The sequence below is a fragment of the Benincasa hispida genome, chromosome 3 (assembly GCF_027475165.1).
Source record: "Benincasa hispida cultivar pf3 chromosome 3, pf3_genome.v1.1, whole genome shotgun sequence".
NCBI classification, from domain to species: domain Eukaryota; kingdom Viridiplantae; phylum Streptophyta; class Magnoliopsida; order Cucurbitales; family Cucurbitaceae; genus Benincasa; species Benincasa hispida.
Genome location: NC_143480.1, coordinates 57,503,717 through 57,517,897, shown reverse-complemented (window position 1 = coordinate 57,517,897; position 14,181 = coordinate 57,503,717). Strand labels below are relative to the sequence as shown.

Genomic DNA, 14,181 nt, shown 5'->3' with positions numbered 1-14,181 from the left:
ACCAACTTCACCTGACCGAAGCACAACTCTACTCCGAGCACAAACTTTCTAATACCCACACTAAAATAGTAGACACTCTAAATATAAACTAATCAACTCTATCCACTATTACAATCTAACAAATGATAATAACCACAAACTATTCTACCCACCTTTGCGCCTCACAACAAAACTCACCATTCACAAACTGAAAATGATGGATTAGGCAAGCAATCAAAAACCAAAATTTGCCTTCAAGCAATCATCATCTGTTGGATTTGTGTTGGCCACCTCACGGTCATAAGACAAGACACCATTATCAGCGGTAATATTACATTTAATAAAGTTATGATCCGTTTAGTATTTAATCTAAACCAAAAGTATGACATTACAGTAAAATCCTAAAGGTAATTCTTCGACATTTATGAAACAACCTACTACAGAACAATTAAGAAAATATTACATACTGCTAATACTAACAGAGACCAAGTGCTGCTAATCTAAGATTCTACAAAATATTCCAACACTAAATTTCTCTGCAAATCAAACTAGCAAAATTATCATTACGAGTGATTTGAATTACTCACAATTTTTTAAAGATGAAATCACCCTCTCTTCTTACTCGAAGTACGCCGTTCGACCTCTTTTTCTGCCGTGAGAACGCAGAACTCTGAACCAAGCATTTCATGCACATCGATGTTCATAGAAATACTTAGACTAACTATTTCCATTATGACTTCTACTGTCATTATGAAACCTAAGATAGACAATACTCGAATCGCATTTGCAGTTCTGCATATGTTTTGTCGTGTCTCTAATGGAGTATATACTCTTTGTTGCACTTGGTTTTCAAAAGTTCCTTCAAATTTTGGACCCTTTTGTTCAGATTTATTAATTTGATCATCTATCATCATATCCTCTGTGGGATCAACATGCTCCCCGATCCAGATAAATCCATTGCATCCAAGTATTAGGTCAATACCATATTGCTCCAAATGATGGAAGTGTTGTTTGCGTCTCTTTACTAGATATGATGGAACTGTAAGCAGCTGACCACGTTCAAGCTGGATATACAAATGCACGAATCTTGTCATTCACAAGTCATAAAGAAACAAGATGAAATGATGCCAGAAAAGTTGATACTTGATAGGAATGTAATAACCATTGCATCAAAGATATCATATTCAAATATAGGTACCTTCCAAGATTTTCAACTTGTCATACTGATCGAAAAAGGGAAAATGTAACAATTAGACATAATTTCTATCATTCTATTGAATTACAGCCATTCACACCTTAACAGATGATCATTTTTTTTGGGTTAAAATATCATTTTGGTCCTAATGCTTTAAGGTTTGTTCAACTCTAGTCCATGGATTTTCAATTGTCTATTTTTAATCCTGGTACTTTTAATAAAGCTTAGATTTAGTCTCCACTACTAGTATATTGTCATTTTTTAGAAGGGAAAAAAAACTTTTTGTATCTATTAGCACTTTACTATAAATTTTGAAAACATATTCACATATGTATTTTCTTGCATGAAAATTTGTACTATAAAATATGAAAACATATTCAAAAGATATGGACCAAAATGGTTTTTTTTTTCTGCATTCTCTACATTCACTTTTCTATAACTATCTTTTACATTTTTCTTCCCACCCATTTGCTATCTCCTCTTTATAATCACTAAATATTTCCACCCATCTCTCTTTTCACCTTGATGACATCCCTTCCTGGCTTCCTCCCTTGTTCCTGTGCAACGACTTTATACATCTCCACATTTCGTTTTAACTAACTAAAATTTTCCCAGAAGATTAGTCTACAAATCAGTATTCACATGCTATCAAGAATCTTTCTAGGGGTCTCTCCTAAGAAACCAGTGAAGATGTGGGATGAGACGTACAAAAATTTGATTTTAAAGCTTATTTTGTTTACATCAACATCCAGGAGCTTAAGGAAGAGACTCCTTTTACCTTCCCATACTTCTGGCTTCTTGCTTGAAGGTGTAGCCCATCATGCTGAAGACCACGTACTTCGGCCTGAGAAAAGATGTGGTGATGTTTTTTTTTCTTAAATGGAAAATTATGCATGAACAACTGGAGTGGTGTTTATTTCTTATAGTGCAAGGTAAACTTAAGTGCCAAGGTACACCTCTTCAAGCCTTTGTGCATGGCACAAGACTTGACTCGAGTCTGAGTGAGATGAGAAAAGAAGGGGTCATTTATATGCGTTGCATCAATTGCATACAGTAAAAGGAGAGAAAAGTAAAAGAAAAGACTTTTAAAAATGACACTGGAGGCATAAAAGGCATAAAAGAAAAATTTTGGGACCTTGGCGTAGAGCAATAAGGCATAAAAGAAAAAGGCACTTGAGCTAAGACTCCTGGCCAGATCCAGGCAAGGTGGCAAGATGCATCTATCTATCTAATTTGTCGGAGCCTATGCACTATACATTTTACAAATGGCTTGCGAGTTGACTAACACAAGTTCATAACCATCATGCTTTGGCCTAAAGGTCAAGGAAAAACATAAAATTTTGGTTCTAACTCCATGGTACCCACAATAACATCCTATGTAAGAGAGATATTTTTACATACATATATATATATATATATATATATCCACGTCTAGGCCAGCTTAGATGCACCTCAACTGACAGTTGTTCAGCCCTACTATATCTAATTAACTAAGAATAATTCTTAAATAATATAAAAATATATGAGAAAACCTCATATGTACGGCACGTGCAAAACTTGGTAGCATATATTTTTATGACATTGATGGATAGGTGAAAGTAAAAGCCACAAAACTTACACAAATGACATCATTTTCTTCAAAAATACTCCGCATGTTGAGTTCGTCAACAGCAGTTCGCCTCCTCTAGAAATAAAAATAATACAATTAATCCAGCGTTACAACAAATATAACCACTCTTGATAGAGACAGAGGATCAGTTGCAGCAAATTTGCAGAAAAATTTTCTATGAAGTTCAGTATGCACCGTTATTTCCATAATAAAAGGGAATACTCCAATACCTGAATACCATCAGGCAAGTTCATCGAAGAAAGCATCAGAACTGCATCTTGGCTATAGTTTATATCCAATCTCCAACGTTTTGGAGCAACCTGAATAAGATAGCATCAAATGATATGGAAAAAATGGGGTGGGGGAGGCATTGTAAGTTGTAACACATTTTTCCTATTCATAACGTCATAACCATGACTCCCGAATAAGTATTTCTTGTTTGTTTTACTCACCAACGTCTCTATATTACGTTTATATATAACCAAAAAGATTAATAAAAAATGTGTTTGGTTTTACCTCTGTAACACGTCCCACTACGATATCACCAACCTCCGGTTTATATCTAATAACCAGTACAGACAATTACATCATAAAAGATATCATGACAATAAAGACCAAGGAAAAGTCACAGTTAAACTATCATCAAGAGAAACCAAATTACAATGTTTCGTGAACAACCTGGCACGTAAAGCACGTACATAGATAAGCTTATTGACTCGCTCAACCACTCCACAAATAGTGGCAATTACTTCTCCATTCAAGTCAAGGGTCCCATGTCCCCTGTACACAAATTTCAATAATATCTCAATGCATATAATCCCCTGGCAGTGGCAAGTACGCAATCTAAGCACCTATTATAAAAATAGTGAGGAATTATATACTTGAGGACACCATCCTCGTAATTGAGAGGAATAGTATCAGCAACTATAACAGAAGCATCAGAATTGGCCTTCGAAGAAAGAGACTCGAGCCTTTCTTGAGCTCTTTGAAGCCGAATCTTCTGGGTATGATTCAAGGAAATCTGTAGACCTCTCATATCTGAATTTAGAAAATTTCTAGGTTAGAACATAGGGGTCCTGCATGATGCTCATCACCAATATAGATCTATAACAAAATATTTGCAGAGATATGGCACGTGATAAAAAAAGAAAAACAAGAAACAAATAATGTGTAAGGGACCGTATTTTCCAATATAGCTAATGTGGAACATACCAATCATAAACCTGTACAACTTAAACAAATCCGCCGAAGTAACTTATTACAAACAATTTCTAAGTCAAACAATCAAATCCTAAAAAGAACATCTTTCGATGCCTTATGCCAGAACACCAAACTTCACTATTTTCAAATCTTTTACTTGATCCTTCATCTAAAAACATTTTTAAAAAGAAAAAAATGAGTGCAAAAATACTCATTAACCAAGTCCCGTATCAAGCTTCAAAGTTTATTTTCTTTCAAATCATTCTTAAACAAAAAAGAATACGAATCTTTGCAAATATTTCAGTTGAAAGTTACACATCACTTCAAAACCCAAATCTTTCAATCAAATAAGCTTTCAAAACCAAAATCCTTCAATCAAATAAGCTTTCTAAACCAGATGTTCAGACTGAAACCTTCAAATAGACTTTCAGCAAAACAGAACCGTCCAAAATGACACATGGGCGTGGAAGCTTGACAGTAATGGATACTTCTCAACAAAGAAACATGTCTTTGTACAATCATCTCAATGATAATAGTCCCTCAATTGCCAAAGACTTGTACAAGAAAATTTGGAACTGCCCCTGTCCCAAGAAAGTTGAGTTTCTATTGTGGGAAATATCAAACTCTTGCATGAAAACTAAGGATAGACTACAAAAACGTTGCCCATGGATCAACATTTCTCCCTCATTGTGCTGCCTTTCCCATGATAACAGTGAATCTATTAGTCACATGTTTTTCAATTACCCCTTTGCCAATGGGATTTGGTCAGAATTAATCACAACTTTCAACCGGTCCACAGTCCCCCCCAATGACACTCTAAGTTGGCTTCATATGCTGTATATTGATCTTCCCCTTAAGGCCACAAAAGAAAATTTACGGATTTGTTAGTCATTTGCAATTTTATGGAAATTTTGGGACGAAAGGAATGCAAGAATCTTTGAGATATATATATATATTAAAAAAAATCAAGACTTCAAAGGACACCAAAGATTTGCCTTTATTCGACATTTTTTTCTTTTTTCTTTTTTCTTTTTTCTTTTTTTGTGTAAAAATTCACTCACTTTCAGTCGTGGTTTTTCTTTCCTTATTGCTAATTGAAGACATCTTTTGTAATCCCTACTATAGGCTTTTGTACTCGAATATCTTTGATATTTCGTTTAGTCGATGAAATTATTACTTTTCCAAAAAAAAAAACCTTTAATACTTTTCAACAAAACAAAACTTTCAAATGGTCAACACTATCAATTAGCTAGAGCTTTCGGTCAATCAATACTTCCATTTAAAAGGGCTTTCAATCAATCCATACTTTCATTTAATAAAAGGGAAAAGATCCATAGTTGGAGTCGCCCAGACATGTTTGATTATCTATCAATATCACCAATCATTTCATTCATTCATTCAAATATGTGGATTAAGTCGACCAGAACATTTATTACAATTACTTAAGTGTGAGGCCATACGAGTGTAACACACATTAATCTTCATTCCAAAGGAATGTCAAACCACTATTAAGTGCTTTCTCACAAATAAGTTTCAATCATATCATTTAACATCAATTCCACGTTTGGCTACTACAGCATAAGCATACAATCCCCCAAACAAAATTTGGCATATCTGTTTAGCCCTATCAAATCGAACAAAATTCTTTCATAAACATTTGAAACAAAACATGTAGTTTCAAATAAAATTTCCCTTGTATCTTATATTTTTTTAGCATTAGTCTCTTTTCATTTTCTTAGTGAAAAATGTGGTATCCTTTCAAAAAAAAAACACACAATTTCCATCGAAGAATTCATCAAACCAGACCATTCAAACTTTTCACAAGTGATCAAGCTAAAAACACTCATTTCCAATTCAAAATCATTTCAAAAAGTCACATATTTCATTTCACAAAAACAATTAAAAGAAACATACAAAAACAATTTAAGTCAATCCTCAAGTTACATTTAAAACATGCTTTCAAACTCTTTAACAAATCACAACAGTCAAATTTAAGTTCAAGACGAGATGCAGAAACTACTTACCTCGATCAACAATCCTACAATTCTCAATCAAAAATTTACTTTATTAAACAAATATCAACTTCCTTAAAGTCTAAATAATGACATAGTTGAGAAATTAGAACTCAATTCAAAAACCTTAATCGAAATTGAGAGAGTGTTCAAGAGGGGTATCCTTACCCAAAATCCACCATAAACCTTAACTGATTACTCCAAAAAAGTCCAAAACTACAAACAAAAAGTTTCAATAAGTCAAAGACTGATTAGCATACTTTAATCCAGTCGGAAACGTTTTGAAGCATGTTATAATACTTATAGAACCTTAATTGAATACTTCGAAACTGACCCAAACATAACAACAAATGAGTTCGAAGGGTTAAGAATAACATTTGAACACTTAAATCCAATTCAAAAAGGAAATTAAAGGAATGATCCTTACCAAATCTTACGGAAAAGACTCCGAACCTTGCTGATTCGTGTTCGAAAACGTCCGAACTTGCAAATCTGAACCTTAAAATTTATGGGTAAACTGATTTGAGACTAATCGGAATGTGGGTAACAGCCAAAAACCTGCCCCTAAGTCAGAAACGCCGCTGCAAGACCCACACAGTCATCAGAAACGTGTTGAACAACCTGCTGTTCGCGCCGGAGTCTCGAACGAAGAAGAAACGATGCTGCAAAGGCCTAGGTGAAGCCTTTGAAGTGGCGCTCGCGTCGCAAGTCAGAAAGTGGGTGAACTTAAGCCACCGTCGACGACAGAGCTAGCGTTTGAGTGGATGTGGGCTCCAGTCGTTGCTGCCTTCCGCCTATGGTTGCCGGGGTCTCACCGGAAAAGGAGACTGAGCAGGGGGCGACGGCTGCGTGAAGGAGAGGGGAAGGAAGGAAGAAGGAGATGCCGACGCTGTTGTAGGTTTTTTCCCCCTTTTTTCGTCTCTTCCTTGGGATGTAGGGCCCATTTTCGGGTCCAACTGAAAAATGGCCCACGTCAGAGAAAATACTCAAATTTACCCTTTTGTTTACATTAGTCGTCTATGAAATTATTCAATTGCCCTCGAAGATACAGTTGATTGGCCCTATATCTCATCCTCGATTCTTGATCTCGTTTCCCGTTCTCTTTTATCGATCCCCGATTTCGATCAGCAGTCCAACTCCATGCTTCCCGTTCTGGTTCTCCGTTCCCGATTTTCGTTCTCTAATCTCGATCCACGTTAGACTACACGCTTCCTGATCTCGTTCCCAAAAATCCTTTTCATCCCCGATCCTCACCAGCAAACCAATCATTTTAAATGAATTTGAAGGTTATCGGTATATATATCGAAAGTCGTGTCTCTAAAGCTTCTCACTCTTAACGTTTCTCTGGACCAATGTTCCACGATCCCACGAACCTATAATCCTCATACGATTCTCTTGTAGTCGCTTCTCTGGACCAACGTTTCCAAGATCCTCGCACCTATAACGACTTACAAAATCTTATATTGTGTTTATCGCATCGTTCAACACGAAAGGTAAAATCTTTGTTTATCATTTTCATTTTCATTTTCTTATTTCATTGTTTTGCATGTTTTACTTTGGGTTAAGGTTTTTGTGCATACAGTTCTTTTATTTTGTCCATTTTTATGGTTATGGTTTAGGTTTAGGAATTTGACTGTGGGGATGTTATCTAGTGGATGTAGGATTTCCGAGGAGAGGATATTGAGAACCGAGGATGTGGATCGAGCATGAAAATCATTTGAGAGAAGCGTTGGTGAAAATCAAGCGAGATAATCGAGCATAATAATTGTTTGAGAGAAATGTTGGTGAAAATCGAGCAGAAGAATCGTTTAAGAGAACCAAACACTAGGATTGACTACAAGGACCGATACCGAGTAAGAGAATCGAGTACTATGATCGAACATGAGGACTGAGATCGAAAACGAGAATCAAGAGAGATAATCAAGAAAATTGCATAGAGCTTTCTTTTAGCTAGTTATGTTAGTTTTGTTTTCCTATTATCTGAATCTATTGTTTACTTGCAGTATTCGATGGCTAAGTTAAAGATTGATGTTGAGGACCGTTTTCTCGGCCAAGCTACAAGCTTATCATCTCATATTGGAGTTGTCAACCGGACAATCAAGGAGAGGCTTACTAATACACAGCTTCACTTGTTTAGAAGGACTGTATTTGGAAGGTTCGTGGATATGGATATAGTCTTTAACAGCCTGCTAGTCCACCATATTCCATTAATGGAGGTGGATGAAAATAAGGATGATGAGTCTGTGAGTTTTAGGAAATATTGTTAATTTTTCGAAGGATGAATTACAATTGGTAACAGGATTGTGGTGATCAATTGTGCAAGTTGAGGAGAATGTTGAAGTGACAAAGTCATTGCGGATGAAGTACTTCCACAATCTACAAGTGATGAAGATTCATCTGACCACCTTTGAAAAGCTCTATAAAGAGATACAGTTTGCAAACGACCTAGATGCAGTGAAGATCAGTCTTGTATATATGTATGAAATGGGTTTGTCAGAAAAGGAAAAGACGAAGAGTAGCATTAACAAGTCCTTGCTTGATAGGGTGCAACACTTGGAATACTTCCAACAGTCAGGATTGGGGGACGATTTTATGGGAGAGGACCATTGTTGGCCTTCAGAGAGCCTCGAAGGACAAGATGGATGATAAATTTTGTCTTAGCTTGCAAATAAAGCATAGAGCAAATGGAGTTGCATCAATTTATACATCAAAGATATTTTGTGGACTATGTACATCATTGAATACTCCTTGGTGGTTCATTCACTCGATGTGAAAAAAGATACATCATTTGATCTTAGAAAGATGATGAAGAATGTTAGGTCCTAAAGAACTATAAATTTTGAGAAATAAGTGCACTTATATAGCTTGACTAGTTTATACACTGCACTTTGTAGTATTTTTCAGTAATTTTGTTACATATACATGATATTCCTCCAAAATGAGGATATTGGAGTAGAGTTAAACATATAGTACGTTGTATTTGAGAATTAGTTTACATTGATTTATTTTATACTAATAAATCTATTTATGATCTAGTTGGTCATGAAGAATTTTTATATCATAACAATCAATGAAATAGACCATAACAACTACTTTCTTAAATCATGCTGAAATTCTTGCAATTCACGAGACTATTCGAGAATGTGTATGGTTAATATCAATGACTCAACACATTCATGAAACATGTGGTTTGTCTTCTAGTAAAAATCTTCCAACGATATTATACGAAAACAATACAACATGCATATCCCAAATCAAAGGAGGATATATTAAAGAATATAGAACAAGACATATTTCACTAAAGCTTTTCTACATTCATGATCTTCAAGAAAATGGTGACATCAATGTACAACAAATTTGTTTGAGATAACCTAGCAAACTTATTAACAAAATCATTACCAACCGCAATCTTTGAGAAATTGGTGCACAATATTGGAATGCGACGACCCAGAGATCTCAAGTGATGTTTTCATGATGGGGAGCAAATATACTGTATTCTTTTTAAGAGTTTTAGATTATATGAAATATGTACTATTTTTCCTTCACTAGGATTTTTTTTCCCAATGAGTTTTTTCCTAATAAGGTTTTAACTAGACATATTTCATATATATAATGGGCATCTAAGGAGGAGTACTATAAATATTATGATAATAGATGTTCATTAGATGCTCATGCTTAGTGTCTATTGACCATGTGTAATGCCCTCATTTCCCAAAGTGTCGTCCATGTATCTCAATATTACACATTATTAGTATCCATGTAGTGGCATTTGGTGAGTTTTGGAATATATATTCATTTGGCAAAATCCAAAAAAATTGAAGAAAATAGAGAAATCCTTCCTTTTTATTTTATTTACTTTTGTTATTTATTTATTTCATATGTTTATATATTATGTTTAATTTATTTATTTATTATAATATATTTATTTTAATATTATATTTTATTATATCTATTCGCACGAGGTTTCCAGAGAAACATGTTTCGTGGAGTTGAACTTAAGTTGGTGTTGATGTTGAAGTTGATTTGATGCGATGTGATTCGATCTCTATTTGATGCGATGTGATTCGATCTCTAATACTTGATCCTCTGATTGGGTGAATGTGCTTAAGTGACTTGAAGGAGTGCAGCTTTAGAAGTTTGGGAGTCTTCTGTTTGTTGATGAATTCTCTCTGGACTCTCTGAATGTAGAAAATGCTGACCCTTGCAAATGAAGGGAACTTCTCTATTTATAGAGCTCCCTAATGGGCTTCATGGGCTTGGGTCCAACCTTGATTGGCCAATGGGCTGCCTTTTGGGCCTAATTTAGTTAGACTTGGGTCTGGCTTTTAGGCTCAATTAACTGGGCTTAGGCCTATATTGGTGCTTTAAGCCCACCTTAAGGCCATATTTGTGCGTACTGGGCCAACACCCAATTATAGCGCCAAATTTTTTGAAATTAATTTTACTCAATCGACGTCTGCGACGAAAACACAGAATTTGTCCTCAATTTCAATTCGAGACACGTGTCAACTCTTAATTGGTCACAAATTTGATGATTTCGGAATTCCGTCATTACTTTAGCAAATGACGTGGCGGTCCGCGATTGGTCCGAAATTTTTCCTCCAACAAATGCCCCTTTTCGAGATTTGTGCACAAATGTGGGTGAATGGATCTCGAGAAAGAAAAATAAAGCCGACAACGTGCAAGTAATTCGGTCTTGTCTTCGATGCCCCCAATTTAATTAAACCGTGAGTTTAGTGACGAGTTTAACTAAAATTTTTAATAGGGGACGACCAATTTTTTATTTTTAAAAAAAATCTCAACATTTATCTCAGACTTGATTTGATTTAGATATATAAAACGTGGGAATTTTGAATTTAAAATGAAATTTAAGTTTCATCCCTAATTGAATTTAATTTGGAGATGAAAACTTTAAGATTTTGGTTTTAAGAAAGAAATTCGGAATATGACCACATTTATAAGATAACTTTGAGCTTTGTCCCAATCTAATTTGATTTTGGGATAAACTCGAGAATCCCAAATTTAAAAATAAAGGAATAAGTTTCATCCCCAATTTAATTTAATTCGGGGCTAAAATGGAATTTTGAATTTAAAACGAAATTCAAGTTTCATCCCTAATTTAATTTAATTTGGGGATGAAAACTTTAAGATTTTAGTTTTAAGAAAGAAATTCGAAATATGGCCAAATTTATAAGACAAGAGCTTTGTCCCATTTTAATTTGATTTTGGGGATAAACTTCGAAATCATTAACAAAAGGTTCGGTGCATGGTCAAAAGTTTTAGAAAATGAAGGACGAAAAAAAATCATCAAAGATAAGATTTGGGTGGTTATTTTTTTTTAATCAACAAAATCTTGATTTAACCAATAAAATCTAAATTTAATCAAATCTAGGATTTTTTGATCGGATTCTGGAGTGGAGTCCCTAGGGCTCCCTTCTGCATTTTCATCCCAAGCTCTCAAAGTAGTGAGAAAAAAATTTCCCTCATTTCTCCTTTTTTTTTTCTTTCTCTCTTTTTTTCTTTCTTTCCTTTTTTTTTACTAACTTGCCCCCTTGCCCTTTATTTATAAGAGTTAGAACTATCAGCGACCTCTACTTAGTTATTTCACCTACTTCTTCATATCTTTGCACAAAAGGTGAGTTTTTTTTTCTTTTATATATATATATACACATACATACATACATATATTAGCAGGGGCGTTCGACGTGCGCTATCAGCTCCACCAGCACGATCTGACTTCTGCTAGACACAGCCCCTATGTGGGTGACTGTGTAGCCTACAGGGGTGGTCGTCAGCTCCGCCAACAACGATCTGACTCCTACTAGACATGACCCCTATGTGGGTGACTGTGTAGCCTGCAGGGGTGATCGTCAGCTCCGCCAACAACAATCTGACTCCTGCTAGACACGACCCCTATCTAGGTGACTGTGTAGCCTGCAAGGATGATCGTCAGCTCTGCCAACAACGATCTGACTCCTGCTAGACACGACCCCTATGTGGGTGACTGTGTAGCCTGCAGGGGTAGTCGTCAGCTTTGCCAACAACGATCTGACTCCTGCTAGATATGGCCCCTATGTGGGTGACTGTGTAGCCTGCAAGGGTGGTCGTTAGCTCTGCCAACAATGATCTGAATCCTGCTAGACACGACCCCTATGTAGGTGACTGTGTAGCCTGTAGGGGTGGTCGTCAGCTTCGCCAACAACGATCTGACTCCTGCTAGACACAACACCTATGTGAGCGATTGTATAGCCTACAGGGGTGGTCGTCAGCTTCACCAACAATGATCTGACTCCTGCTAGACACGACCCCTATGTGGCCAATTGTGTAGCCTGTAGGGGTGGTCGTCAGCTCCGCCAACAACGATTTGACCTCTGCTAGACACAACACCCTTTTTTTTGCAAGTGGTATATATTTTTTTGTAGAACAATTCTTGAGCTATAGTGTATTTCACGGAGCATCTTGACCTAGGAGAAAAATGCTTAATCATGTTAAAAGATGGGAACTCAACCTCTTGAGAGTGGATTTATCCCCCCCCCCCCCGTGGAAGAGGCGATGTACGGAAATTTTATGGAATCTCAACCTCCAATAGACAATTCTATTTTCCCAACTCGATGGTCTAAAGAGTGACCCGTGGGGCCCAATTCATCACTGAAGGCCTGCTAGAGTCTTCAATACATAACAAAGCTCCAAATGAAAGTCCAGAGTCAACCTGGGGTCGTCGCATTATTAACAGTAAGAAAGTTCGATGGGGTGCCTCGTTGAAGATTCATGGAGAATTCTTTTACATCTCCCATTATTGGGAATGGTTAGAGGTCGTAGTTTCTCGTAACACAACAATACTCAAGAGGGCTCGCTTGTTCGATGTCGTTTTAGCTTCCTTATACACCTATGATCGCAATAGTGACATTGTTCGGGCTTTTTGTGAAGCCTAGTGTCCTTCAGCAAATACCTTCCATACTTCATCCGAAGATATGTCTATTTCTTTATGGGACTTGTGGAGATTAAGGGGTCTTCCCATAAGAGGTAGATTTTACGACGAAAGCATTCCTAGTTGTAAGGATCTCCTGGGGTCGTCTGATGAAGAAGATTGTCCAAGGAGCTGCAAATACCTATTTTCTGCGTACTATCACATTGTTTCTCAACTAATAGACCACTCTCGAAGTCCTATGAGTGCATGGATCTCTTTCTGGTTTACGTGTCCCGAGGTGAAGTATCCAAAGCCATCGACATGCAAGTTAAAGAAAACTTCTCGTCGACTCATAACTCGGATGGAACCCCCATCTGACGTTCCGATTGGTCCGAGGAGGAACTTAATCTATTTGGCGGACTAGCCATCGCAGACGAATGGAAGGACAATACCTATTTGGCCGTCTTTCTTTCCTGCTGGTTGTACGTGTTCGTGTTCCTTGATAAGTAGTCCTCTCTTCATCCAGAGGTTTTTAAGGTTGCCAGTCTTATGGCGGAAGACTACATTTTTAGCCTTGTTTTTCCTATCTTAGCTAATATTTATAGCGGACTATGCCAGATTCACGCCGCTTCTCCTTCTGCTGGTTATTCAAATGCATGTTTTCCTTTACATTATGTTCATGGATGGCTTGCCATTTACTTCAACACACATTACAAAGTTCTAATCCCGGTTAGGGGTCCTCTGATGGTTGAATTTTCTGGTGAAGGTGGAGTTAAATACTACACTAATTTTGATGCTTATATACATCTCTATAAGGGCAAATACATGTCCTGACATGCGAGTCTTCATAAACAGAATAAAGCTGAGCTTCTAAGAGATGGTGGAAAATTGACTTTTTGGCTTTTGTCGTTTTTTGTGAGTATTCGCTTCTATTTTTTATCTTCACGTTACGAGTCTTCCATGGTCATTGAGGCTTATAATCCTTGTCAATTTAGTCGACAACTCGGATTCTACCAAGATGTTCCATATGACCAGGGTAGGGAAGTCCCCGAAGCTAACTTTCCTAATGTACTGCGACATTGGATGATGCGTGTCTATGACAATACTTCATTGGAAAAGATCTAAAAAGTCTAACAAATCGCCGATGTGCGAAGAAGGATTCTTTGATGAAGTCCCAGGTGTTTCACAATTTTTTGACGTCACCACTCTCGAGGTAACCGTTTGGGGTATTTTTTTCTCCTTTTTTGTTATCATATCTTTGCTATTATTTGTTTACTTA

The 14,181-nt window shown here is 36.5% G+C and overlaps 1 protein-coding gene across 4 annotated transcripts; it reads right to left on the bottom strand.

The window, feature by feature from the left end:
• Window positions 1-315: 315 nt before the first annotated feature.
• On the bottom strand, window positions 316-6,967 carry LOC120073987 (exosome complex component RRP4 homolog). Of its 4 annotated transcripts, none has more exons than XM_039026937.2 (9): window positions 6,423-6,967; window positions 6,164-6,211; window positions 3,665-3,821; window positions 3,462-3,563; window positions 3,300-3,345; window positions 3,014-3,103; window positions 2,793-2,858; window positions 1,953-2,018; window positions 316-1,043 (listed from the first exon to the last, which is right to left on the bottom strand). In XM_039026937.2, exons 3-9 carry the CDS (start codon window positions 3,817-3,819, stop codon window positions 585-587), a joined length of 984 nt encoding a protein of 327 aa, XP_038882865.1. In that variant the 5' UTR covers window positions 3,820-3,821; window positions 6,164-6,211; window positions 6,423-6,967; the 3' UTR covers window positions 316-584. The 4 variants fall into 4 exon arrangements, with proteins under 4 accessions (XP_038882865.1, XP_090167924.1, XP_038882868.1 ...); XM_090311798.1 differs by lacking the exon at window positions 6,164-6,211 and adding an exon at window positions 4,397-4,835 and having other exon boundaries at window positions 6,423-6,880; XM_039026940.2 differs by lacking the exon at window positions 6,164-6,211 and adding an exon at window positions 4,728-4,835 and having other exon boundaries at window positions 6,423-6,880.
• Window positions 6,968-14,181: the final 7,214 nt, after the last annotated feature.